This window comes from Phocoena sinus, chromosome 3 (assembly GCF_008692025.1).
Source record: "Phocoena sinus isolate mPhoSin1 chromosome 3, mPhoSin1.pri, whole genome shotgun sequence".
In the NCBI taxonomy this organism is placed as follows: domain Eukaryota; kingdom Metazoa; phylum Chordata; class Mammalia; order Artiodactyla; family Phocoenidae; genus Phocoena; species Phocoena sinus.
In genome coordinates, this window is record NC_045765.1 from 137,640,712 (window position 1) to 137,667,826 (window position 27,115).

General features: G+C 36.4%; 1 protein-coding gene and 1 long non-coding RNA gene across 3 annotated transcripts in view; one reads left to right on the plus strand and one right to left on the minus strand.

Moving 5' to 3' along the window:
* The window catches only part of C3H5orf34 (chromosome 3 C5orf34 homolog), a 33,653-nt gene extending 6,616 nt beyond the window's left edge, over nt 1–27,037 (plus strand). Inside the window, exons 4-13 of one of the 2 annotated variants that reach the window (XM_032627853.1) lie at nt 89–2,581; nt 4,672–4,773; nt 8,262–8,385; nt 13,889–13,980; nt 15,157–15,226; nt 15,882–16,052; nt 16,480–16,574; nt 17,925–18,023; nt 21,050–21,090; nt 26,635–27,035. In XM_032627853.1, coding sequence (XP_032483744.1) covers nt 1,995–2,581; nt 4,672–4,773; nt 8,262–8,385; nt 13,889–13,980; nt 15,157–15,226; nt 15,882–16,052; nt 16,480–16,574; nt 17,925–18,023; nt 21,050–21,090; nt 26,635–26,828 — 1,575 coding nt within the window. In that variant the 5' untranslated portion in view covers nt 89–1,994 and the 3' untranslated portion in view covers nt 26,829–27,035. Of the gene's footprint in view, nt 1–88; nt 2,582–4,671; nt 4,774–8,261; nt 8,386–13,888; nt 13,981–15,156; nt 15,227–15,881; nt 16,053–16,479; nt 16,575–17,924; nt 18,024–21,049; nt 21,091–26,634 lie in introns of both variants that reach the window. The other variant, XM_032627852.1, reaches the window with a different exon arrangement.
* On the minus strand, nt 2,373–18,971 carry LOC116751666. Its single transcript, XR_004349313.1, has 3 exons — nt 18,634–18,971; nt 16,459–16,577; nt 2,373–2,505 (listed from the first exon to the last, which is right to left on the minus strand). It is a non-coding gene; the product is annotated as an uncharacterized LOC116751666 (long non-coding RNA).
* Nucleotides 27,038–27,115: the final 78 nt, after the last annotated feature.

A 27,115-nucleotide genomic window follows, 5' to 3' on the forward strand; every position in this document is an offset into this window, starting at 1 on the left:
TTACAATGTCGTGCCAATCTGCTGTACAGCAAAGTGACTCAGTTATACACATATAGACATTTTTTTTTTTTTTTTTTTTTTTTTGCAGTATATGGGCCTCTCACTGTTGTGGCCTCTCCCGTTGCGGAGCACAGGCTCCGGACGCACAGGCTCAGCAGCCATGGCTCACGGGCCCAGCCACTCCGCGGCATGTGGGATCTTCCCAGACCGGGGCACGAACCCATGTCGCCTGCATCGGCAGGTGGACTCTTAACCACTGCGCCACCAGGGAAGCCCGACATTCTTTTTTTTAATATTCTTTTCCATTATGGCTTATCCCAGGAGATTGGATATAGTTCCCTGTGTTATACAGTAGACCTTGTTGTTTATCCATTCTAAATGTAATAGTTTGCATCTACCAACCCCAGATTCCCAGTCCATACCTCTCCCTTCCCCCACACACCCCCTTGGCAACCACAAGTCTGATCTCTCTGTCTGTGAGTCTGTTTCTGTTTAGTAGATAGGTTCATTTGTGCCACATTTTATTTATTTTTATTTATTTATTTATTTGTTTTATTTTTGGCTGTGTTGGGTCTTCGTTGCTGCGTATGGGCCTTCTCTAGTTGCGGTGAGCAGGGGCTACTCTTCGTTGTGGTGTGTGGGCTTCTCATTGCGGTGGCTTCTCTTGTTGCGGAGCACGGGCCCTAGGCGCGCGGGCTTCAGTCGTTGTGGCTTACGGGCTTAGTTGCTCCGCGGCATGTGGGATCTTTCCAGATCAGGGCTCGAACCTGTGTTCCCTGCGTTGGCAGGTGGATTCTTAACCACTGCGCCACCTGGGAAGTCCTGTGCCACACTTTAGATTCCACATATATGTGATATCATATGGTATTTGTCTTTCCCTTTCTGACTTACTTCACTTAGTACAGTAATCTCTAGTTGTATCCATGTTGCTGCAAATGGTATGAATACTTCCCTTAATTTTAGCACACTAACATCTGTACACATAGATAGCACTGTAAATTTACGAGGCTTTCTTGACAGTATTTCGTAAATCTAAGGTTTTATGTAAATGGAAGGTGAAATGTGTAAATTGGCAAGCTTAACTGATTAAAAGACTGTTATGTGACACTTGCCATTTTTATCTTATATGAAAAGATGCAACAGGCACTGTTACCTGTTATGAATCTGTTTGCTGTTGGTCCAGATCAGTTAACCTTTGAGTAATTCGATTTTTTTAAATGTTACCCTTTAAGGCACCCGGAATTTAGTGTGTACTGTACCTGGTGCTATGTAGGACGAGTACCGTATACATGTTATCCTATTTAGTCCATGTGATAATCCTTTGAGATAGCATTTCCCAAATGCTGTTCAATAATTTCAGTACCATTTATTAAATATGTAATTCTCCCTTTCCCCCCTTGTTTTGAAAAACTTATGTTATCGTATGTAACATTTTGAGATACGGTTGAGTCTGTTTCTGTGTTCTCTAAATTGTTCTGTCAGTGATTGTTATGCTGGTTCCATACCATTTAGGTTATGATTGCTTTTCATACAGTAGTGCTGGTCTTCCCTCATTTATATTCTTTTTCAGAGTAGACTTTTGGAGAGGGGCTGCAAATCTATTTATCTCTGATGCATTGTACACTTTAAATCAAAATACGTTTAACATTAAATATAACCAAGATGATTTTTCTTTTTCTTCTTTTCTGTCCTTTTTGTCAGAGAGAGTGTGTGTGTGTGTGTGTGTGTGTGTGTTTTATGTCTACTTTTCTAAGAAATAATCTTAACAATATCAAGTGTTCTCTGGAAAACCATATATAGGCTGACACTTTTCATTCTTTCTAGGTAGTAGAACACAAAACTTTAAGAGCTTTCTTAAGTAATATGTAAGTATCAAATGTATGGAAAAATTGGACTGTTAACAGAAAATACCATCCCTTTTTCTCCCCTCAACTCAGCGTATCTTCACTGACATCTCAGAAGTAAGATGGCCCCGTCTTGATACTGATGATGGCATGATATGTATGCAGAGTGGCACCGTGAAGATATCATCTTTAGATGGTCACGCATACCTTTGCCTGCCCAAATTTCAGCATGAATTTACAGTACATTTTTTGTGTAAAGTAAGCCAGAAGCCGGACTCATCTATAGTACTGTCAGAAAAAAATAATAAAGCCAAAAAGGACAAACTAGTTGAAAAAGCTGGCAAAATCTGTACATATGGAAGTTTATCAGGACAGAGACTGAAGAATAAAGAAAATGAACTTTATTATCAGATCACGAAATCCAAAGAACCTTTAGAGAAGAGTTGTGTAAATGGAACTGAAGGGAGGGAGGCGCTGTCTTCACCTGGGACAAAAGACACGTGTGTATACACATGGGTAAAGCAGTGCTGGTCAGTGGCCTCCTGTCCGGAGGAATGGGAATATCCTTTGTCTTTAGCACTTCGTTTTCATAATAAAATCAGCAATATGTCTGGAACTGATGCAGATATCACCCAGAAGAGAATTTTAACTTCTGACGTTTCTGAGGAAAGAGGAAAAGAAGTTTCTGTTCTTCCCAGGGCCCTGTTACTAAGCTGTCCTGTCCCACACCTGCACAGGTAATGGAAGAATGACTTATTTGTCCTAATGCTTTTGTCAGAGCCAGACCTACCTAAGGATCATTTTTCTTTTGGAATCATCTGATACCATTCATAAGGAAAGTTCAATTGATCTAAAACTTTGCTTGTAATGGATAGTAAATAATGTCCCCGGCTAATGTGTTGCTTATATTTCTTAACTTCACATCCATGCATTGGATGTTGGTGGAAGGCTGACTACACTGGGTACTTTGTTAAGCATGGAGACTGTAGAGATGAAGAGTCCCTGCTTTCTAGGAGCTTAGAGTCTAGTAAGGGTCACTATCACTGAAAAGATTATTAAAGTGTGGTAAGTGACGGCACAGAGCTCTGTGGGAGCGAGCCCTGGGAAGCATCCGCTGCTGCCCAGTGGAACCTGTTAGTTCTGTTGCTGGAGCATGGACCTGACGTGTGTGATCATGGGTTCTTTTCTTTCATCCATAGCCTCAGAGGTCACCTTGTCTTTGGTTAACTGACTGTAAATATGTCCATCTTCAACAGGGATAAACATGGAGAGGCTTCTGGATGGCTAGGTACAGACTTTTACCTTCACTAAGAAATGAATAGCCTAATGGTTATAGATTTGTAACATGAACTCTGTATAAGTAATGTAGTAATAATGATAATAGCTAACACAGAGCACTTACTTTGTGCCAGGCATGGTTATACTTTACCTATTTTGTCCTCATAGTAACCCCATGAGGTAGGTACTATTATCAACCCCATTTTGTAGAGGAACTTGAGACACAGAAATGTTGAATAACTCAAGCACAGTCTCACACCTAGTGCTTGTAGAATTGGGATATGATCCCAGGTAGTCTTCTGAGTACATATTTGTTATTGGAAACAAAAAATGGGAATGATTTTTAGCCTTGTCATGATTATGTAGTTAGAATTGGGAATTCCAGTATTATAAGTACACATCAAAAGAGATTTATGCTTCTAAATTAACAGTTTTTCAATAACTTGCCACTGGCCTTGATTGAAATCCATTATCCTTAGGCATGGCTTAACAGGCCTTCTGTTATATATATGGTCTTTTCGTGGGTCTGTAATCCTCACCACTCTTGCCCTTGCTTTCTCTACTCTTGCTAAACTGGACTTCTTGCGGTCCATAGAATTCTTGCCCAAGCTTTCTTTTACCATGGCACCTACTCTTTCCATGCCAGGAACACTCCTTTTATCTCTCTCAGCTCACTAACTTATGCTCATTTTCAGGTCTTAGCATAAATAAGCCTTTCTTCCTTAGGGTCATTATTCTGAAGTCCCTAGATTGGATTAGGCTCTATACAATCCCATAGCATACAGTAATTCCCTTTTCTTTATGTTCAGTATCTACTACTTTCTGTCCCTGCTAGATAGAACTCCATTGAGGGCAGGGACCATGTGTGCTTTCTTGGGTGTCATATCCATAGTGTGTATTGCACAGTGCCTGGCTCACCATAGATATTTCAGTAAATATTTATTGTTTGAATCCTAAATTTTAAAGGTTAGTGAAACTTAATTTATGTATTTATGCTGAGATTCAATAGTGAGATTATTAAAAATACTAAGAAAAATACATGGAAAAATAAGATTACAGTTGACTCTTGGACAACACGGATTTGAACTGTGTGGGTCCACTTATACACAGATTTTTTCAATAAATATCATGCTGTATTTTTATTTTTCAGATCTTTAAATGAACTAAGTATGGGGGGAAAGTTTGTGTTCGATTAGAGATCACAATTTGGGGAATCAACAGAACTAGGGTTTGAGTGCCGATTTTATCCAAACTGTTTCAGCTTCCTGCCCTTGGGTGAGTCATTTATAAACTCCTTTGTTTTTGAGGCAGAGATAACAGTACTTGGTTTTCTACTGCACTGGGGTTAGTGCCCTCAACCCCCATGTTGTTCAAGGGTCAACTGTAGTTTTAAATTTCATTAATGCACTTTCATATTAATTTTTACTTTTCTTTGATCTAATGACTTAAGCAAGAAATAAATCTTACTACAGTAGCACTGTTCTGTTCACTTCTAAAGGTAATTACGTTAGGCAACCAGAATTAATAGCTTGTATTTTGTCCTTCACAGGTGGGAGTTTTGTGATTCACTTTCACAGAGACAGTTTGTTGAAGAAGAATATTCCTATCCTGAACTAGTGAAAGTGGTTTGGTACAAGGGTATTACCTATAGGTAAGGCACTTGTGTTGCATTTGGAGCTATTTAGCAATGTCACAGAAGGTATAGGACTACCCTTGTGGATAGACTCCCCCGTGAGTACAGTTTTGCCTGGGGCCACCATTCTCCTGTGTTTGGCCCTGAGTTTTACAGATCTCTATGTGTACTAATAAAATTTAAATTAAATTAAATTTAAATTTAATTAAAACTGAATAAAATTTAATAATTTTATTAGTCCACATAGATGTCTTGTGACTAATTCACATTAACCATATTCACAAGATTTTTGTAACAACTCCAAAGCCAATGAGGAATTAGTTTTGCTTGTGAATGAAATATTTTGCCAGTTATTTAGGATACCCCTTCCAAGCAATAGGGGATCTAGTCATCTGAATTAGTCACGTCAGAAGGATGCCTGTTGAGCATGGAATTAGAGGAGAAGTTAGCTAGCCTAGAAGAGATTTCAGCCACCATTCATGCCACAAATATTCACTGAATGTCTCCTCTGTGTCTGCACTATTCTATTGAATTATCCCTATTCTACCACAAAGTACACCTCGCTAGTGACTGGAATACTAGTGTTGGCTAGATTCAGAGTTTCACTTCTGTAAATAATGCTAGAAGAGATCTGTGAAATTTTTGTTCTTTGGGGTCTCCTTTTCCTCCATGAAAACCGCCCCTTTCTCTTTTTTTTTTGTTTGTTTTTATTTGTTACTTTTATTTAAAAAATTTTTTATTGAAGTATAGTTGATTTACAATGTTGTGTTAGTTTCAGGTGTACAGCAAAGTGATTCAGTTATACATATATATGTATGTGTGTGTATATATATATGTATGTGTGTGTGTATGTATATACATATATTCTTTTTCAGGTTCTTTTCCCTTAGAGATTATTACAAAATATTGAGTATAGTTCTCTGTGCTATACAGTAGGTCCCTGTTGGTTATCTATTTTTTATATAGTAGTGTGTATATGTTAATCCCAAACTCCCAGTGTATCCCTCCTGCCCTTTCCCCTTTGGTAACCACAAGTTTCTTTTCTATGTCTGTGGGTCTATTTCCGTTTTACAAATAAGTTCATTTGTTTTGTTTTGTTTTGTTTTTTAAGATTCCACATGTAAGTGATATCATATGATACTTGTCTTTCTCTGTCTGGCTTACTTCACTTAGTATGATAATCTCTGGGTCCATCCATATTGCTGCAAATGGCATTATTTCATTCTTTTTTAAGGCCAAGTGGTATTCCATTGTATATCATACCACATCTTCTTTATCCATTCATCTGTCAACGGACATTTAGGTTGCTACTATGTCTTGGCTATTGTAAATAGTGCTACTGTGAACATTGGGGTGCATGTATCTTTTTGAATTAGAGATTTCGTCTTTTCTGGATATGTACCCAGGAGTGGGACTGCTGGATCATATGGTAACTCTATTTTTAGTTTTTTAAGGAACCTCCATACTATTCTCCATAGTGGCTACACCAATTTACATTCCCACCAACAGTGTAGGAGGGTTCCCTTTTCTCCACATCCTCACCAACATTTGTTATTTGTGATCTTTCTGATGATGGCCATTCTGACTGGTGTGAGGCGATACCGCATTGTAGGGGTTTTTTTGTTTGTTTTTTTTGTGGTACGCGGGCCTCTCACTGTTGTGGCCTCTCCCGTTGCGGAGCACAGGCTCCGGACGCACAGGCTCAGCAGCCATGGCTCACGGGCCCAGCCGCTCTGCGGCATGTGGGATCTTCCTGGACCAGGGCACGAACCCGTGTCCCCTGCATCGGCAGGCGGGCTCTTAACCACTGCGCCACCAGGGAAGCACCCTCATTGTAGTTTTGATTTGTATTTCTCTAATAATTAGCAATGTTGAGCAGTTTTTCATGTGCCTGTTGGCCATCTGTATGTCTTCTTTGGAGAAATGTCTATTTAGATCTTCTGCCCATTTTTTAATTGGGTTGTTTGTTTTTTTGATATTGAGCTGTGTGAGCTGTTTATATATTTTGGAAATTAATCCCTGGTCAGTAGCATCATTTGCAGATATATTCTCCCAGTCCATAGGTTGACTTTTCGTTTTGTTTATGGTTTCCTTTGCTGTGCAAAAGCTTTTAAGTTTAATTAGGTTTAGAGAAACTTAGAGAAATTAAAGAAACAATTCCATTTACCATCAGATCAAAAAGAATAAAATACCTAGGAATAAACCTACCTAAGGAGACAAAAGACCTGTACTCCGAAAACTGTAAGAGACTGATGAAAGAAATTGAAGACGACACAAACAGATGAAAAGATATACCGTGTTCTTGGATTGGAAACATTGACATTGTTAGAATGACTATACTACCCAAGGCAATCTACAGATTCATTGCAATCCCTATCAAATTACCAATGGCATTTTTCACAGAACTTGAACAAAAAAATCTTAAAATTTGTATGGAGACACAAAAGACCCCAAATAGCCAAAGTAATCTTGAGAAAGAAAAATGGAGCTGGAAGAATCAGGCTCCCTGACTTCAGACTATACTACAAAGCTACAGTAATCAAAGTAGTATGGTACTGGTACAAAAACAGACATATAGATCAATGGAATAGGATAGAAAGCACAGAAATAAATCCACGCACCTCTGGTCAATTAATCTATGACAAAGGAGGCAAGACTATATAATGGAGAAAAGACAGTCTCTTCAATAAGTGGTGCTGGGAAAACTGGACAGCTACATGTAAAAGAATGAAATTAGAACATTCTCTAACACTATATACAAAAATAAACTCAAAATGGATTAAAGACTTAAATGTAAGACTGGAAACCATAAAACTCCTAGAGGAAAATATAGGCAGAACACTCCAAAGAGTGTTCAAAAGATAAGTTGCAGTGATATCTTTTTGGATCTGTCTCCTAGAGTAATGGAAATAAAAACAAAAATAAACAAATGAGACCTAAACCCACCCCCTTCTGACAATATGTTTTTCATATATGTTTCGATAAAATTGACTTGGCTTAAGTTTTTATAAATTATATACCCAATACCTTGACTGTACCTGGCTGCTCCAGGTACAGTCACCTTCTCTTAGGGGTGGCTCCTTTTACACATGGCTAACCTCATCCATCAGGTATTGATTCTACTAGTTTCATTTTTACAGAATAATATTATTTTTAGGCTCTGGAGTTGTCATATTTAACTCCTATGCAGTGGGCATTGCTTTGATGACTATAATGTACTGGCCACTGTGAGTGGCAGTGGGATACCAGGATGATAAGACAAGATGCCTGACTTCTAGAAGTTGAGCTTAGTTGAAATAGATACATTTACCAATTCTGGATGTTCTGTTTATTTTTTTCAAAAAAATTAATTTAGCTGGTTGATGTGCAGAGTATGAAATTATCCATTTTTTTTAGATAGGCAAAAAAAACCCTCATACTACCTTTTTTTTAAATATGATTGCCATCATCTATATGTTAATCTCAATGAGAAAAATACTTTTTTAATGATTATTTCTTTTCCTTAGACTTAACCACAAAAATATGAACTCAATAGAGGTTTATCCTGGAGATGGATCTGTTTTCAAATCAGAAGGAGCTTATTTGGGAAACTATTTTATATATTGTTCCATTCAAGAAGGATCAGAAGAGGTAGGTTGACAATGAGGTCTCAGCTCAAAATTTTTGGTACATGGCTGTTTATAAATAATTCTGAATATATATATATATATATATATATATATATGGGAAATTTGATCTTCTATAAAATTTCTTGCTACTACTTCTTAGTCTAGAGAATTAATATCATCTTACTGCCAGCATTGGCACAGTAATTACTAACCGCCTTATTTTTGCTGTATTCTCATCCAGTATTCTGTCATCCATTTGCCTAAGCAGTTTGTTTTTAAATCAGAAATTAAATTTCTTCTGTCATAGAATTTATCAATAGGAAACACTGAAACCAGCAATATTATTTGGAATCAGTATACTTCTTTGAATTAATATTTGCATATTAAAAAGCACATTCTTTTCTCTCCACATACAATTGCTTGCATATTTAAAACACCTCTTAACTCCTAAATCTTCATATACAATTAGAACATTGAACAGGATCGTTCTGTTGTTGAAAACAGTGAAACATAACATGATCTATTTAATATATCAGACCAAAATGTAATCATGTGGAAATTTTGTTAATAGTCTATATTTGCTTGTTCCCAGTCTGACATTTGAAATCCACCCTTTTATAGGGATTACTATAGTATCACACAGCTTTGCTTCGCAGGATGGAACATAATACGTTTTCTTTCTCTATTACAGAGTATTTGAGTGATAAGATTATCACGGTTGCTAGGAAGAAGACTTAAAACTAGAGCAGATTTTTTTTAACTAGGGAAAATTTCAAACATATGCAAAAGCAGAAAGACTGGCGTAACAGACCTTCATGTACCCATTACCCAGCTTGTTCCATCTATACTTCCCACTGCCCCCCCACTTCCTATTTATTTTTAAGTAAATCCCAAGTATCATTTTATTCATAAATATTTTAGCATATATTAGAGCAGATTCCCTGCTGAAGTCTATTTGTAGGAAAGTATTTATTCAATAAATATTAATTGAACATTCATAGGCAGGCACTCTGTTAAGCACTGGGTAAAGATGAAGCGTTCTTGCAGTCAAGAGTTCACAGTCTAGTAGTCAGTCAGTCAGGCAAACAGGCAAATGAGATGAAAGCATGACCAGTAGTGTGTGTGTGTGTGTGTGTGTGTGTGTGTGTGTGTGCACGCATGTGTGTAGTGCATGAGATGATTCAGTAAACAGGCAAATAGAATGGGTATGCATATACATCCACACTACTGACTGCTATGTATCGAGAGTTCAAAAAACTACAAGGCAAATACAGAACATCTTCCTGGAGCTTCAGTTTTACTCAAAGGTGTCGTGGGGAGGGGATGATAATTTTTATACTGAAGCAAACATATCACATGTGCTTTGGAGATAAAACAAAACTTCCAGACAAGTTAGTTGTGCCTTTGTGGTGTACTGCTTTGGGCTTTACACACTCAGAACCCAGTGAGCAACACATTCATTCTTCTCTGTCTACTTGAGTGAAAAGATTTAGAAACAATTTGCTTTCTTTTGGGAGTAAAATTGTTTGCTCCTTACTTTAACCCATATTCCAAAATAAATTCCAGGTGGATTAAAGGGCTAAATGTAAGAAACCAAACTTTATATTTATTAAAAGAAAATAGAAGGACAGTGTTTATAGTGTTGTGATAGGGAAGGCCTTCTTAAGTACAATACACAAAACCAGAAGGCATAAAGAAAAGTTTGATCAGCTTGAAATTTTTAAATGTATGTTAAATTTTAAATATTTAACTTTTGTTAAATTAAAGTAAAAAAGACAAAGGCCTGGAAGAAAATCTTGTACACTATAAATCATTAATAAAAAGACCAGAAAAAAACCTAACAGAAAAATGAGCAAAGGATAAGAATGATTATGCCATGTAACCCATAGTATTTGAAAACATGTTCAACTTTACTACTTGCATCAAAGAAATGCAGATTAAAATAACAATGATATAATATTTTTCACTCATCAAATTGTCAAAAGGTTGACAATATCTACTGCCAGCAAAGGTATGGGGGAAAGGGGTGCTTTCATACTGTTGATTGGAGTGTAAATTGATTCAGCCTTTATGAAGGCCAACTTGATAATACCAAGTAAAATTGGCTAGAAATTCTGCTTCTAAGGTATCTATCCTAGAAAACTATGAGCACATATATACAAAGAAGCATGGCCAAGGATGTGGACTGTGGTCTTGTTTGTAGTAGCGAAAAACTGCAAGTAATCTAAATGTTCATCAGTAGAAAATGGTGAAATAAGCTGTGGTGATCAGGTCGTGGGAATGTTGGAAGCAGTTTAAAAGAATGAGGAAGATGTAGACGCATAGAAAGACAGATACTGAAAGATCTCCAAAATGCTGTTGAGTGAAAAAAAAGTTTGCATGAGAAGATGTACAATGATATCTTCTGTGTAAAGAACAAAAAACAAACCCCAAACCCAATTATATTACTGTATATAATACACGTGTAAATGCACAGGGAAAGATCTGGGCAGATAAAAACTAAACTGAAGTGGTTACTTTTGGGGAGGAATCTGGGATTTTGTGAGGGAGGAAGAGTCGGGAGGGGCTGAAATCTTATATTTTTGAACTCTTCCTCCCCCCAAAATGTAGTAATGTATCATCATTGCTTGTATAATTAAAAATTTAAAGAGGAAAGATTGACAGGGACTGACAGTGTAAGTGCTTCCATAGAGATAAACACTTGGTGCCTTGGGTCCACATAAGGAAGGGTACCTGACCCTGTTTAGGAGGCTCCTGGAAAGCCTTCTGGAGGAAGACATGGCAGGAGGAGTTATGCAAAAGAGGGATGGTTGTTAGAGGAGCATATAGCTAAGGGAACACTGTTCTTGCTCAACTCTTTGCATGGCTGGCCTTTTGTCATTAGAATTTCTATTTAAATGACACCTCCTCAAGGAAGCTTTTCCTGACTATCCAGCTTAAAGAAGCTACCTATGACACTCCCTATCAAGGTACCCTCCTCTTTTTTTCTTCTTGGCATTTAGTACTTTGTGACATTTTCATATTGATCAATGTTTGTTTACTAACTAACCCACCTAGAGGTAAGCCTTGTCTTCTTCAGCACACTATTTTGCTAGTACACAGAACAGTAGATAAATGTCATCTAACTGGAGGCAAGAATCTGGGGCCAGTTTGGAATGTTGAAGGAAATGAAAATGCTGTGGTAGGCTGTAGTAGACTAAAACAGAGGTAGAATGGTGGGGGAAATGTCCACAGAAGAGATTAGACCAAGTTGAGCCAGTTCATTAATGGAGCATGAGAAACCCTATTGCTTTTGGAGAGCCACTGAAGGATTTAAGTAGGGAAGTGACATCATATTTTTGTTAGGTCTTTTCAGAGGAAGATGAACTGAGATGGGGAAGCAGTGGCACTTCAAGCTGTAGAACCAGTTAGAAGACATGTATAGTAGTGCAGAAAAGGAAGTATGAGGGCCAGGCAGTGGTAATGAGAATGGAAAGATAAGAATGGACCCAAGAGATATTAAGGAGACAGAACAAATGACTGAACGGGATATTGGGGATGAGGAAGGAGTTGAAAATGATGCCAAGTTATTGAATTAATCAGTGAGTGGTGGTACCAGGCACTGGATTAAACCAAAAATTTTTTAAACCTTAAGTGTATTGATGATGGCATTTTTTGAACTTACCAAGAGATTTCCATAGAAGATTTAAATTCTATTATAGTTCAGTCCCATCTGCCTGATAGTAATTGAAAGAAACTCTTAATTGTAAGATGCATCTTTATTTCAGAGAGGTTAAATTGTGAAAAATAAGCATTTTAGAATTGATGAAATTAGGCAGTGGAAAAAGACAAGAACCTTCGAGGGACTCAGTATCTGACAGATAAGGACATAAATAATTAAGGTGTGATATTTTGAGTGCCTACCATGTGACTTAGCCCACTGTGCTAATAAATGCTGAGGATACAGAGGTCAGCAAAACAGATTCAGCCCCTACCTTCACGAAGCTTCGTTCTAGCAGAGAAGACCAACATTAAGTATAAAACATTAAATTGAAATTGTAATGGAAACCAAGAAGCAGGAATAGAGGTTTTCTGTGCTTGTAGACATAACTAGGGGATTTCACCTAGCATATGGGACCTCCTTAATGGCTTCCCTGACGCTGAAGGAAAAGTAGGAGTTAGTCAGACAAGGGGAGGTGATGGAGGGAGGGAGCTGAGTTCTAGGAAGAGGGAATAACATGTAATGATTGACATACCAGAGGTAAATATGAAGTAGGAGAGAGGGGAAAAAAATGCAGATTTTGAAGGGAAGGTAATTTCATTTTGACATGTTGAAGTTGAAATGTCTTTGTGATATCCGGTAGAGATTTAGATATTCAAGTCTACAGTCCAGGATAAAAGAGGAGAGACTATTTTTTGAGTACCATACTATAGACTAAATTCTGTCCCAGTTGCTTTATATATGTATTATTTCATTAATCCTCAGGACAATGTGGATGGTAGGTAGTATCCCCATTTCATAGGTTGTAGGCACTGAGACTTAACACAAGTTTGTATAACCTTTCCATCATTATAATAGTAAATGGCACACCTGTGATTTGAATACAGCTCTGACTTTGAAGCTTATTTTCTGTCACTGATGGTAGAGTATGGGCAACACTCTCTTGTGGTTCAATTCAGACCTCTACTAATACTTAGCCCTCAAGCCTCAGTTTCCTTATCTAAAAAATAGACATTAATAGTTCATATCTCTCAGGATTATTTTGAGGAGTAAATGAGATAATCCTTTGTAAACTACATAGCATAGCACCTAGCACATAGTATCATCTGTTTAATAAATGTTAGTTGTTGCTGTTGTGATATTTATTATGAACACAGTTTTGGACCCTCCTGGGATTACCCAAGAAGAAACCGGGAAATCAGAAGAGAAGGCTGGAGACAGAGTCCTGGTAAACACTAGCATGAAAGAGTCTCAGAAAGAGGAAATTCAGAGGGAATAACAAAACAACATTTTTTCCTAATTCAAGAAGTTGAGCTTGTAAATAATAATATTGTCTTACACAAACTAGCAATTGTTCTTCCATTAATAAAATATAACAAAATGATATAGTCATTCAGTTAAAATAGTAATTAAAACAGTTTTTTAAGCCTATTTAGCCACCTTCTTCTTCTTTTTTTTTTTTTTTTTCTGTCTAAAGGGAAAAAGGGGCTTATGGTAGGTTTCCTGTTAATGCACAGGGAAATTAGTTTGTTAATTTGAGTACAGCCAAGATTTAAATTGAGCAGTAAGTTATAGGCTATTAGAATGTAATTTTTGAGTAGGATAACTTTTGATAGGAGGAATTCTAGACTTTTAAAAAAAAGGGAAAATGGAAAAGCATCATAAAATACCTTTTAAAGTTACCTTTTATGGGCTGTTGATTAACTTAAAATAATTGCTTGCCTTTTCACTGTATAAATATATATTTTAAGGGAAAAAAATAGCTAAGTAATAATGGCCAATATTTATTATTGAATCTTTTTTAAAATTTTAAACTAATTTTCAGAGAGAAGAGAAAACTTATTCAGTAAATAACCTTCCTCCAGATAGACCAGGAAGTCCATTTTCTGTTTGTTCTGTAATTAAACAGGCAACCAGGTAAGTGCTTCATGTTCAGCTGAATCAAGTGTTATGTGTCTGAGAAACTTGATACATTTTCTAGTGGTTCGGATAAGATTAAGAATTGGTGGGTACAGTGGAAATGTCTTTAGTAAAATCTGTCAACTTTTCTGGTCTCATCATTTATAAAATAAAGTGATCACAATGTCATTATAAGAGTACTTCTTGGCACTTCCCTGGTGGTCCAGTGGCTACCACACTCCCAATGCAGGGGTGCCCAGGTTCAATCCCTGGTCAGGGGACTGGATCCCACGTGTTGCAACTAAGAGTTTGCATGCCACAACTAAAAGATCCTGCATGCCGCAGCTAAAGATCCCACATACCACAACAAAAATCCCTTGTGCCACAACCAAGACCCGGCACAGCCAAATAAATAAATAAAGATTAAAACAACAGCAACAAGAAAATCCCAATTATTTTTAAAAAAAAAGTACTTCTGGCTTTGAAATTTGAAGTTAAATATGGAGAAACATCCACATATGGCAAGCAGCTGCTGGAAGAAAATAAGTGCCTTTTCTGTAGGTAAGTGTGGCATCATTATTGTTCCTTGGAATCAAGTTGAAGATTTGATGATACATTTGAATTTTCATACTTCTTTATTATCCTAGGAGTAATAACGATTTCTGAGAATGAACAGAAGGTGAACTGTAGTTTGGTTCTTTGGTTCATATGTTTTTTAATTCATTAATCAGTCTGTGGCACCGAGAGGAATGAAAGTGGATTGTTGAATTAAATTATTTGTTTTATAAACTTATGTTTAAGCAACTTCTAAAGTAGATTTGAAGGAGCAGAACTGGTCATTTGATTTTCTAGGGACAGTTGATTCACATCCCCACCACTCTTAGACTATGCTAAACCTTTCAGGTGCTGTGAATCTGTCACTTCTTAAAAAGGAGCAAATTCTGAAAATCCTCTCCATTTGGAGTCATTTCATTGCTAAAAAATAGAGGAATAACCTTAATTATGTAAGATTAGCACAAAGGGAAGCAACAGTAGTAGTTCCCTTCTAGGGGCTTAAGGAAGAAAGAGGTCCAAACGTATTTTTGTGGCAACGAGTTACTTGCCTAAAATGTTGTATAGCAGTGAGAATGGGTTGCTAGAATTGGAAAATGACATTATTTGCAAATGTTTAAGTAGTATTTTTCTTGTTGACAGAATTCTTCAGCATTGTGCCAAGATGAAGCTTTCTTTAAGCCATAACTATCATATATGCTGCTGGAAAATGGTATCTTAAATTATTTTAAAAGCAAGATATTTTTAATTGCTTTATTATTTGTATACATACATATAAGTTCAAATTACTTTCATCTAAGTCATGTGAGAAAGTCTTTGTAATATTAATACTGGTTTATTTAAAAAATCCATTTAATAGATAAACACTGCAAAACTGGGCTTTTATGTTATACTTTTACTGTATGTAGTTTGTTGTTTCTTTTTTCTTAGAGGGGGAGGACGGGAATTGATTGGATTTGAAGTATGTGAAAACATAGTTATTTTGAAACATTACAGTATTCATTCTATTTCCATAACTGTAAAAGTAAATTTTTTTTAATGCGGACTTGGAGGAAGTGATTCTCAGACCTTGATTTCTGTATCTATACTGCTTTGATTATAAACCTATATGTTGCTGTAGTTCCTAATCTTTGTCTATTTTCTATGTAAAGTTCAGCAGAATGGTGACTTTCCAAAGGTATTAGTACTTAATCTGCTTACAATAGACTCTTTTGGGTAGCCACTTCTGGAGAAGTCAAAACATCCATAAGGGTTCTACAATATTCAACTTCTGAATGAGAATGTGAAGTTGCCTCAGTGTTCATTAATCATTTCAATTTTATTAGTGGATAACTGTCTTTCCTGCTATTTTTATTTTCTGGTTTTAGGTACCTGGGATAAATAATAGCAATATACTGCCTTTGCTTTTGAGAGAATCGTTCATACCCAACGTGGGAAGATTTCTTGCATACTCTGATGACAAAGTACATGCTGTCTTTTTAGATGGCATTACTCTAACCCTGAATTGGAATTTCAGCTCTCTTATTGAAAAGAGACAGGTAATTATACTTCAGACTGAAATCTATTTTTTATTTATTTATTTTTAATCTGTGGAAATAGTACAAAGAAAATGAAGTACCACAGTATCTCTATTTTTTGAAGTATAAAATCTGTCAAGAGGCTTTACTGATCTCATTGGATTTCCTAGCAGAAATCAGAAAGGTGTGACAAATCGTCATTTTTATAAAGGTAACTCATTATAGAGAGAGGGACTAGTATTTTTGTTCTTTTGATAATTATCTATATAAGGGTGGTGGTTAAATAATACCCATATCCCATGTAAAATAAAACTTTTAAGTTAGTCAAAATAAAGTTTTAATGATTCATCTACTTCTTTTTTTTTTTTTACTGAAAATTAATTTAAAAGAAGGTTTTGTTTTTCAGTTCTAGAATACTAAAACTTACCTTTCCTCCTTGCTTCTTAAGGTAAATCGAGGTCTCAATTTAGGTTGGTGTAAGTTAACTTTTCCTGATGGACAAAATCAGTTATTTCAGATTCAACACCCTGGACCATATGAAAGGTACTGGAAAGCAATTTAAAAAATAATTTCATGTTAGTAAACAACTTCCTTTTAGACAGAGAGGAAGCATAAAAACATTATTTAAATGTTGTATATATTTTTAGTTTTTCCATGTGGAAAATGCATAAAGTCATTTCAGCGAGTTTCAGTAGCTGCATTGTTTTTGCTTTTGATTTTTTGGCCATACCGTGTGGCTTGTGGGATCTTAGTTCCCTGACTGGGGATCGAACTCACGCCCCCTATAGTGGAAGCGCGGAGTCTTAACCACTGGACCTCCAGGGAATTCCTCAGCAGGTTTCAGGGTTTACAGTTATATTGGTCTCTAGCATAACTAAATAGATCAGGTCAGCTTTAATCATTTCCATTTGTATTCTAGTGATTTTTCAAAAGAAATGTGTTATAGATATAACTGGCTTGCTGTGGAGGTTGGACTGTGGTCAGCTGTGTTAACCAGTTAACTAATTAATCCCCTAACCAATTTAAACTAAGGCTTACAGCCACAAATAACTAAACTTATGTATTATTTCTGTAGAGTGAAATAAAACAAACTAGCTAACAATTATTCTTAAAATGGAGAAGATTCTTGAAATCAGCTTTTTATGAATATACTTTTTCTCTTTTGGCTTATGTAATTTGTTATAATAATCATTCTCTTTGTGATGTTCTTGACATGTTAGTGATTTTACTTGAGGATGTTCACAAAACAATTCCTTTTTTTACCTCTTGAATTTATTTTTCTGTTGGGAGTTATTGCATTTTGGTTTAAATGCTCCAACATTCATTGCTAGTTTGAATAATTTGCCTCAAAAGATAGTGTCTGTTTAGCAAACATTAACTATTTATTTCAGCCAGTCACTCCAAATCATTCATTTTATTGAACTTGATACTTGTTTTGTGTGTTTGATGAGTTATATGTAATTCTGGATGTGTGTGTGTGTGCATTAACAGGTGTGTTCTGGTTTAAATTTTAGAAAGCAAATGCTCACTTAGTCTTGTGTGTAAAGACATTTTCATGATAAAATTTAATGAAATTCATTTTACTTTGAAAAACTAAAAGGAGAATTTAGGTATTAGAACTTTGAATGAAATCCAAGTGTTAACCTGTGTTCTGATTCTTAAATCTCATCTTTATTAATCATATATGTGAGTAAATCATTTTATTCCTGATGAATGAGAAAAACTTGCTTTTTCTTTTTCCAATGAAAACGATTTAAAAATTGCCCTACGTTAGAATTTTTTCTTTATTCTTTTTTCCCAAACCGTCTTAATGATTTTTCCAATTTTTAAATGCTTTTATAAATATTCTACAAGTTCGTTTTTCAAACATCGGTCTTAATGTATTCAATCTAGATATGTGACAACAGTAATATCATGGTGCAGAAGACTGACCCAGACTAGTCAGAAAGAAATGCCTACACATCCTTCATCTTCTGTTCCGGAAGAAAACTGGTATTTGTATTTATTTTAAACTTAATCTGTGTAGAAGAGCCAAGTAATTCTCAAAAATTAAAATGTTAAAAGGTAAACTGACTCTTTTTCACAAAAAAACTTTCTCTTAGTTAAATATATTTAACTCCTATGATGTTTTGATAGCTTAAATCTTGAAAATATCTTTAATTGGATATCTCATTTCTTACATTTCATCATAGTATATTTCATCTGAAGATTTGAAAACTTCATATCAAAATGGGTGACTCTTTTAGTGTAATAAATTCATCCTGAAAACTTTATGGAAAAATTTAGATATTTTTTTTTATCTTAGTAATATTAAAGGAAATAAAATGTTGACTAACATAACAAGCTTTCAGGAAAAGTTGATTTTTAAATAATTTCTATTATATTAATTGCCTCCCCCAAATTAATTGATAAATCAACAAATAAAGCAAGATTTCAGTCCCTCCTGTGTGCCTTTCAGTGTGTAGGGGACTAGAACTGGGCTCCGAAGGAATATTTAGGGAAATTAAAGACATTTTAGGGAGGAAGCAAGGGCAGAGGTAAAAAAGGGTATTTTGGCTTGTGGAGATAGTAAGAAGTTAGTTTTTATGGAGCAGACACTTACCTGCTTGGGTGTAGTGTGACTCTGATGGATAGGAATAGACCTTGTAATCAATAGAGGAATTCAGACTTCAAAGAATTACAAGTTCCTATATGGAAAAATGACAGGAAGAAAGAGCCTTAGGAAGGTTAGTGTCACTGCAAGAGTATAATCTGATTATATTGGAAAAGAAGGATATCAGGAACAATTTAGGAAGCTTTAAATTAAAGTAAGTTGTAAGAGGACTTACCTGGTGGTCCAGCTTTTAAGACTCCGAACTCTCAATGCAGGGGGCCCAGATTGGATCCCTGGTCAGGGAACTAGATCCCACATGCCGTAACTAAGAGCCCACATGCTGCAACTAAAGATCCTGCGTGCCGCAACTAAGACCTGGCACAGCCAAATAAATAAATAAAAAGAATAAAGTAAGCTGTAAGGTGTCTTAGTGCATGGTGCATGGTGCAAAAATATATAAACAATAAGCTTGATTCTTATCACCTTTTCCTAAGTTACTTAGAGAAAGAGGTACAATCAAATCAGTAGATGTTATTTGAATATCCAGATATCTTAAGGACTCAGCTTTCCAGGTCCCTCTCTTCAGCTACAGTTTGGGAGCAGAAAAGTTGCCTTAATAGCTAGCAAAAAACATAGTTGGGAAGAAAGGGAAATTGTACATGGCTATAAAATTGGTTACTTCATCATTGCTCAGCTGGCAAAGTTTGTAAAATGCTAGCCTTTTTGTATGAAAGCTTATAAGAGGATAACTGTCAAGACAAACTGAGAAGTGAGGGGGTAAGAGAAGTACAGATTGGTGAAAGCAGCTATGTATGGGTGGAAGCAACGCGGAGTCGAGGGGAGACAGGAATTGAGGAGTGGGGAGGGGAGATACAGCACTTGAACAGCTCCATTCCCCTCCCAAAGCCTAAGGCATCTCCACAAGAATCAGATGATTCTTGTTTTCTTGTCAAAGTGGATAGAGGTTGAAGGGAGAGAAGAGATCGCATAATAAACAGTTACCTAAATTGTATTTCAGCTGTAAACATAATATACAGCTACCTAAATTTTATTTCAATATTTTATTTCCAACTCACCTTATATTATTAGCTTACTCATTCAACTTTTTAATAGGAATGCTTGTCAAAAAATAGTACAGGAGATATTTTATAAGACGTTGGTTTATCATATGAGTGACAGCATTAAAGGTAGTTTGTATGGTTCTGGGTGTACCCAGAAAATGTGTCTCATGTTTAAAAAAGGCAGGGGGAGTGTGTTTTGCAGTGATGAAGAGTCGGCGGGTTTTGGAGTAAGTCACATCCAGGTTTTTACTACAGATGCTTAAAATGATGAAAGATCTCTTTTATTCTCCGTTCATAGGCTGGAGTACAAGGAGAGAGTGCAGGCTGATGAGGTGCATGTGGTCCATTGTGTATGGTCCATTGTGTGCCAGTAAAGCAGACAAGTCGTATACCCTATTATGAGCTGTGAAAAGACTTTTCTAGTGACTTGAATAAAGAGATGTTTCAGCATGAATGTCCTCATTAATTTTGCAGAGCTAGTCCAGTTACACTATTTTCTAGTTGTGTGCCACTGCTCATATTTCATCTAGTGATGAGGGAAAACACAAAGAACACACACATAAGAGGTTCTGCTGGATTTGTGTACATTTAGCCTTCTATCTCACACCAGTTGCCCCAATATCTGTTTCTGTGGAACATGGTAAGGGCTAATGTTCATATATTAACCCTTCAAGTCAAGAAGAGAATGTTTAGTATACTGTGCTTAAGAAAACAATGAAATGGTAGCCTATTCCAGAAGAAATTTAATAGAAAGTAGTTATTATGTTTTGACACCTAATTCAGTCGTATAAAAAGTTGGCCCTGGAGACCGTCCATTCCCTAAGAGTTCCATATAAATGAGGTCTTAACTATATGTGTAAGATCCCTTCTCCTCCAAAGAAACTATCTAGGTATGAAGATCAGAAAATTAAATAGTTCAAGAGAAAGCATTACAAAGAAGTTTATGATTAATTAACATACTGCTGTAGGAATTCAAAGGAGAGAGTATTTCTTTCATAGAAGTGATGAGATTTTAGTAGGTTTTTAAAGTTTTAGTAAACCATGAGGAGGAAAGTAGAAGATATGCCATGTCAGTACTGAGTTGTAGCAGGAAGGCTCATTACCTTCAAACCTCAATACTTAATTCAAAAGTCCTGGAGGTGGAGGACTTTTATTCACTTGCCTTACTCATGAAAGGCACTCAGTAAGCATCAGTTGAGTCAAGGTGATTTGTTGCTAAATAAAGCCAATATAAAGAGAATTCTTAACCTCTAGGTTCTTATGTCAAAAATTCTAACCTTTATGAAAAAAAATTAAGTATGCTCATTTGAAATATTGTGGATATAAAAGAATCAGACAACTAGCATGAGGTTTTTTTTGCACAGGTCTGTGGCTTCTGAACTTGAAAAGATACAGAAGTTTAACTGTATCCTTTAAACAGAATGTATTGTCCTGCATAATTTCTCTCTTTCCATTGTAGGCTTAATTCATGACTCTGTACTTTATATTAATCCATACTTATATATTACAGAGCTTTATTGAATAATATTTAAGATTGTAATTTAAGATGTATCTTGTCTATAGGAGGTACATCATGTTAGCATTTGTACTTTTCATTGGGTTTAACTCAGCAAAGGACAGTGAACTGGGGTTAAGATGTCCTCTGGAGACTTTCACATTTATATAATTATATTCTAAATTATAACTGAGAACTGTCTCTGACTTCTTTCTTTTTTAAAATTTGTAGGATTTTTATATACTATTATTTGTAAAAAATTTCAGCTTTATTGAGGTATAATTGAAAAAATTATAAGATACTTAAATAGTATATCATAGTGACCTGACACACATACACATTGTGAAAGGATCACCCTATCTTGTTAATTAACACATATATCACTTCACATATCTATCTTCCTCCTCTCCTCTACCTCACCAACCCTCCCGGGGTAGGTGGTGGTGAGAACATCTGATTTCCACCCTCCCAACAAACCTCAGTCATACAACACAGTGTTATCAGCTACAGTCACCATGTTATACATTAGATCCTCAGACCTTATTCATCTTATAGCTGAAAGTTCATATGCTTTTACCAACCTCTCCCTCTTTCCCCACCCCCAGCCCCTGGCAACTACCAGTCTACATTCTGTTTCCATGAGTTTGACTTTTTAAAATATTCCACATATGAGTGACACCATGTATTTGTCTTTCTCTGTCTAGCTTAGTTCACTTAGCAAAATGCCGTCAAGGTCCATCCGTGTTGTTGCAAATGTCAGAATTTCGTTCTTTCTCATGGCTGAGTAGTATTCCATTGTGTGTATGTATATGTACCACATCTTCTTTATCAATTCATCCAACAGTGGACACTTAGGTTGTCTCCATATCTTGGCTATTGTGAAAAATGCTGCAGTGAACAAAAGAATACAGCTATCTCTTCAATAGACTGTTTTCATTTCTTTTTTTTTTGTTTTTGTGGAACGTGGGCCTCTCACTGTTGTGGCCTCTCCTGTTGCTGAGCACAGGCTCCAGACGCGCAGGTTTAGCGGCCATGGCTCACGGGCCCAGCCGCTCCGCGGCATGTGGGATCTTCCCGGACCGGGGCACGAACCCATGTCCCCTGCATCGGCAGGTGGACTCTCAACCACTGCGCCACCAGGGAAGCCCCGACTGTTTTCATTTCTTTTGGATATATACCTAGAAGTAAGACTGCTGGATCATATGGTAGTTCTATTTGTAAATTTTTGAGGAAACTTCCATACTGTTTTCCACAGTGGCTGTACTAATTTATATTTCTACCAAGGTACACAAGGGTTCTCTTTTCTCCATATCCTTACCAACACTTGTTATGTCTTATCTTTTTGATGATAGCCATTCTAACAGGTGTGAGGTGATATCTCATTGGTTTTGATTTGTATTTCCCATGATGATTAGTGATGTTGAGCACCTTTTCATGTACCTGTTGGCCATCTGTATGTCTTTGGAAAAGTACCTATTCAATTCCTCTGCGCATTTTTTAATTTTTTTTTTTTTTTTTTTTTTTGCTATTGAGTTGTATGAGTTGTTTGAATATCTTGGATATTAACCTCTTATCAGAAATATAATTTGCAATATTATCTTCCATTCCATAGGTTACCTTTTTATTTTGTTGAAGGTGTCCTTTGCTGTGCAAAAGCTTTTTAGTTTGACAAGTACCGCTTGTTTATTTTTGTTTTCTTTGCTTTTGGTGTCAAAAAGTCATTGCCAAGACTGATGTCAAGGAGTTTATTACACCTTATGTTTTCTTCTAGGGGTTTTATGGTCTCAGGTCTTACATTCAAGTCTTTAATCCATTTTGAGTTGATTTTTGTGTATGGTGTGAGGTGGAGGTCCAGTTTTCCCAACATCGTTTATTGAAGAGTCTATCCTTTCTCCATTGTATATTTTTTACTTTTTGTTGTAAATTAATTGACCATTACAGACACATGTGACTTTATTTCTGGACTCTTTATTCTGTTCCATTGATCTATATTTCTGGTTTTTGCCAATGTCATACTGTTTTCATTACCATAGTTTGAAATCAGAAAACTTCCAGCATTGTTCTTCTTTCTCAAGTTTGCTTTGGCTATTTGAGGTATTTTTTGGTTCCATACAAATTTCAGTACTGTTTGTTCTATTTCTGTGAAAAATGCCATTAGAATTTTGTATTGTTCAATACATTGAATATTGTATTGAATCTGTAGATTGCTTTGCGTAGTATGGACATTTTAACAATATTAATTCTTCCAATTCATGAGTACAGAATATCTTTCCATTTATTTGTGTCTTATTCTGTTTCATCTAATGTCTTATAGTTTTCAATGTACAGATCTTTCACCTTTTTGCTTAAATTTATTCCTAGGTATTTTATTCTTTTTGATGTAATTGTAAATGGAATTGTTTTCCTAATTTCTTTTTCTGATAATTCATTATTTATTTTTATAAATTTATTTTATTTATTTTTGGCTGTATTGGGTCTTCGTTGCTGTGCGCAGGCTTTCTCTAGTTGCATCAAGCGGGGGCTGCTCTTTGTTGTGGTGTGCGGACTTCTCACTGCAGTGGCTTCTCTTGTTGCAGAGCATGGGCTCTAGGCACGCAGGCTTCAGTAGTTGTGGCACGTGCACTCAGTAGTTGTGGTTCATGGGCTCTAGAGCTCAGGCTCAGTAGTTGTGGTAAACGGGCTTAGTTGCTCCACGGTATGTGAGATCTTCCCGAACCAGGGCTCAAACCCACGTACCCTGCATTGGCAGGCAGATTCTTAACCACTGCGCCACCAGGGAAGCCCAGGTAATTCATTATTAATGTATAGAAATGCAGCTTGTTTTTTTATATTGATTTTGTATCCTGGAACTTTACTAAATTTATTAGTTCTACCAGGTTTTTGGTGGAGACTTTAGCAGAATCTATATATAATATCATATCATCTGCAAATAGAGACAGCTTTACTTCTTCCCTTCTGATTTGTATGCCTTTTATTTCTTCTTTATTTTATTTATTTTTTTTTGTCTAATTGCTCTGGCTGGGACTTCCAGTACTATATTGAATAAAAGGGGTTGAGAGTGAGCATTACTGTCTTATTTCTTCTTTTAGAAGAAAAGCTTTCAGCTTTTCTGTTGAAAAGCTGTTGAATATGATATTAGTTGTAGGCTAATCATATATAGCCTTTATTATGTTCAGGTATGTTCCCTCTATACCCAGTTTGTTGAGTGTTTTTCTGCATCTATTGACATATGATTTCTATCCTTCATTTTGTTAATGTGGTGTACCACATTAATTTTCATATGTTTAACCATCCTTGTATTCCTAGAATAAATCACACTTGATCATGGTGTATGACCATTTTAATATATTGTTGAATTTGGTTTGCTAATGTTTTGTGACTTTTGCATCTATGTTCATCAGAGATACTGGCCTGTAATTTTCTTTTCTTTTAGTGTCTTTATCTGGTTCTGGTTGTCAGGGTAACTGTGGCCTCGTAAAATTAGTTTTGAGGTATATTCTCTCCTCTTCCATTTTTTGGAAAGAGTTGGAGAAGGATTGGTATTAATTCTTGTTTAAATATTTAGTAGAATTCACCAGTGAAACCATTTGTGTTGGGAGGTATTTGATTACTGATTCAATTTCCTTACTAGTAATCAGCCTGGATTCAGTATGTTTCTAGGAATCTATCCATTTCTTTTAGGTTGTCCAATATCTTGGCCTATAATTGTTCATAGTAGTCTCTTATGATCCTTTGTATTGTGTGGTATTGGTTGTGATTTCTCTTCTTTCATTTCTAATTTTATTTGTTTGAGTTTTCTTTTTTCTTGATAAGTCTAGCTAAAGGTTTGTCTATTTTATCTTTGCAAAAAAAACCCAGCTCTTTGTTTCACTGACATTTTCTTTCATGTATAAGCTCCTCCAGGGAGATAGCAGCAACCTTGAGTAGGCCAGAGAAAGAATGTGGAGATATCATCTGCCAGCCTCCTGAGTCTCCAGAGAGGATCACATTCAGCCCCTAGGCACGTGCTAAATTAGAAGCTTTTAAAACATGCAAATAGGCATACCTCAGGCAGCAGCTTTTTTTTTTTTTTTTTTTTTTTTTTTTTTTTTTTTTTTTATGCGTTACGCGGGCCTCTCACTGTTGTGGCCTCTCCCGTTGCGGAGGACAGGCTCCGGACGCGCAGGCTCAGCGGCCATGGCCCACGGGCCCAGCCGCTCCGCGGCATGCGGGATCCCCCCAGACCGGGGCACGAACCCGTGTCCCCTGCATCGGCAGGCGGACTCTCAACCACTGCGCCACCAGGGAAGCCCGCAGCAGCTTTTAAAGTATGCAAATAGCCCTCTTTGAGGGAAAGACTGGGAGATGGGTGTTTCTGTCTGCTCAGAACTAGGAGTTTTAGGGGCCTGTCCCACACTTGGGAGTCTTAAAAGTTGGAGCATTAGATCTTGGGGCAAACTGTTTACTCCTCAGGGAGAAGCTGGGAATTGTGAGTTCCCCCCTATTGTGCTAAGGGTGGGGTTTATAGTGAAAGTGTGTCTCAACCTTTCTTACCCATTTAATTGTGAATATATTCTTATTCACTCAGTGTATAGGAGTCACTCGGGTAGTTCCTGGATTTCTGACAGCGAGAATTTCTCCGTGTGTAGCTGTAGATTCAGTGTCACATTTGTGGGAGGAGGTGAGTTCAGGAACCTCCTACCTCACCAGCTTGGACTGGACTCTTACTTCTTTTTCTTATTAAACCTTTTGTTCTGTACATTCCTATCCCACTCATCTAAATTTCTTTTATCCTGTTATTTTTCCATAATCCTATTCAAATAATAAAGTAGCTCTGCAACAGAGGACAGATTCTTTTCACTCTAGATGTTTTAAGTTAAAAATACCCTACACAGGGGCTTCCCTGGTGGCACAGTGGTTGAGAGTCCGCCTGCCGATGCAGGGGACACGGGTTCGTGCCCCGGTCCGGGAGGATCCCACGTGCCGCGGAGCGGCTGCGCCCGTGAGCCGTGGCCACTGAGCCTGCGCGTCCGGAGCCTGTGCTCCACAACGGGAGAGGCCACAACAGTGAGAGGCCTGTGTACCGCAAAAAAAAAAAAAAAAAAAAAAAAATACCCTACACAGATTGTTTGTATTCCTCTCACCCCTACTTTGGTTCCCTTTTATTCCCATATCATTTCTTCATTTAAAGAAATGTTACTGAGGTTTTAATTCTTTTATTTCCTCCCTGTCACCAAACTTCCATCCAAATACAGACATACATACTCTCTTTTCCTTTCCCCCTCTTATAGTCTTAACTAGTTTCTTCATCTATAAGGGATAGACTTGATAAATTCTGAAGTCCCAACTCTATTGTGAATCCAAGAGATCTTCACAATGGAGAAATAATATTTTAATATGAAGGCTAGGCTTTCTGAATTAAAAACAATTATAATGAAAAATATGGGGAAAAAGCTCCTTAACTAAGCAACTTAGTATTATTGGAGAACAGTGGTGTCCTAAACCAGATTTCTAACAAGAAAAATGAACAGTCTTCGGATCATTGTAAACCAAAATCTTCAGAAAACTTGCTAAAAGAAGTTAATGAAAAGAGTGTATCAGTGGCATTGAAAAAAACCTCTGAAATCCTTCAGGATATTGACTGTCTTCTATCAAACTCTAAAAGGTGAAATATGGAATTATTACAATATATTATTAAACCTTGAGGATGTTATTTCAAGTGACTGGTAGAAAATTACTAGAAAGCCAAGAAATTATATATATGACTTCTGTACAATGATTTTATGAGAAATGACATTTAACTTTGGAGGTATTTTACCTAAATTGTAAATTTCAAAATATGTATTTTATTAATAAAGAACTATTTTAAAAATTTGAACAATTTCTTATCTCAGATTTGAGAAAAAATTTTATAAAACTGCAGTTGTTGCTGTTTTGTCTTGTGGAGCATTCACTA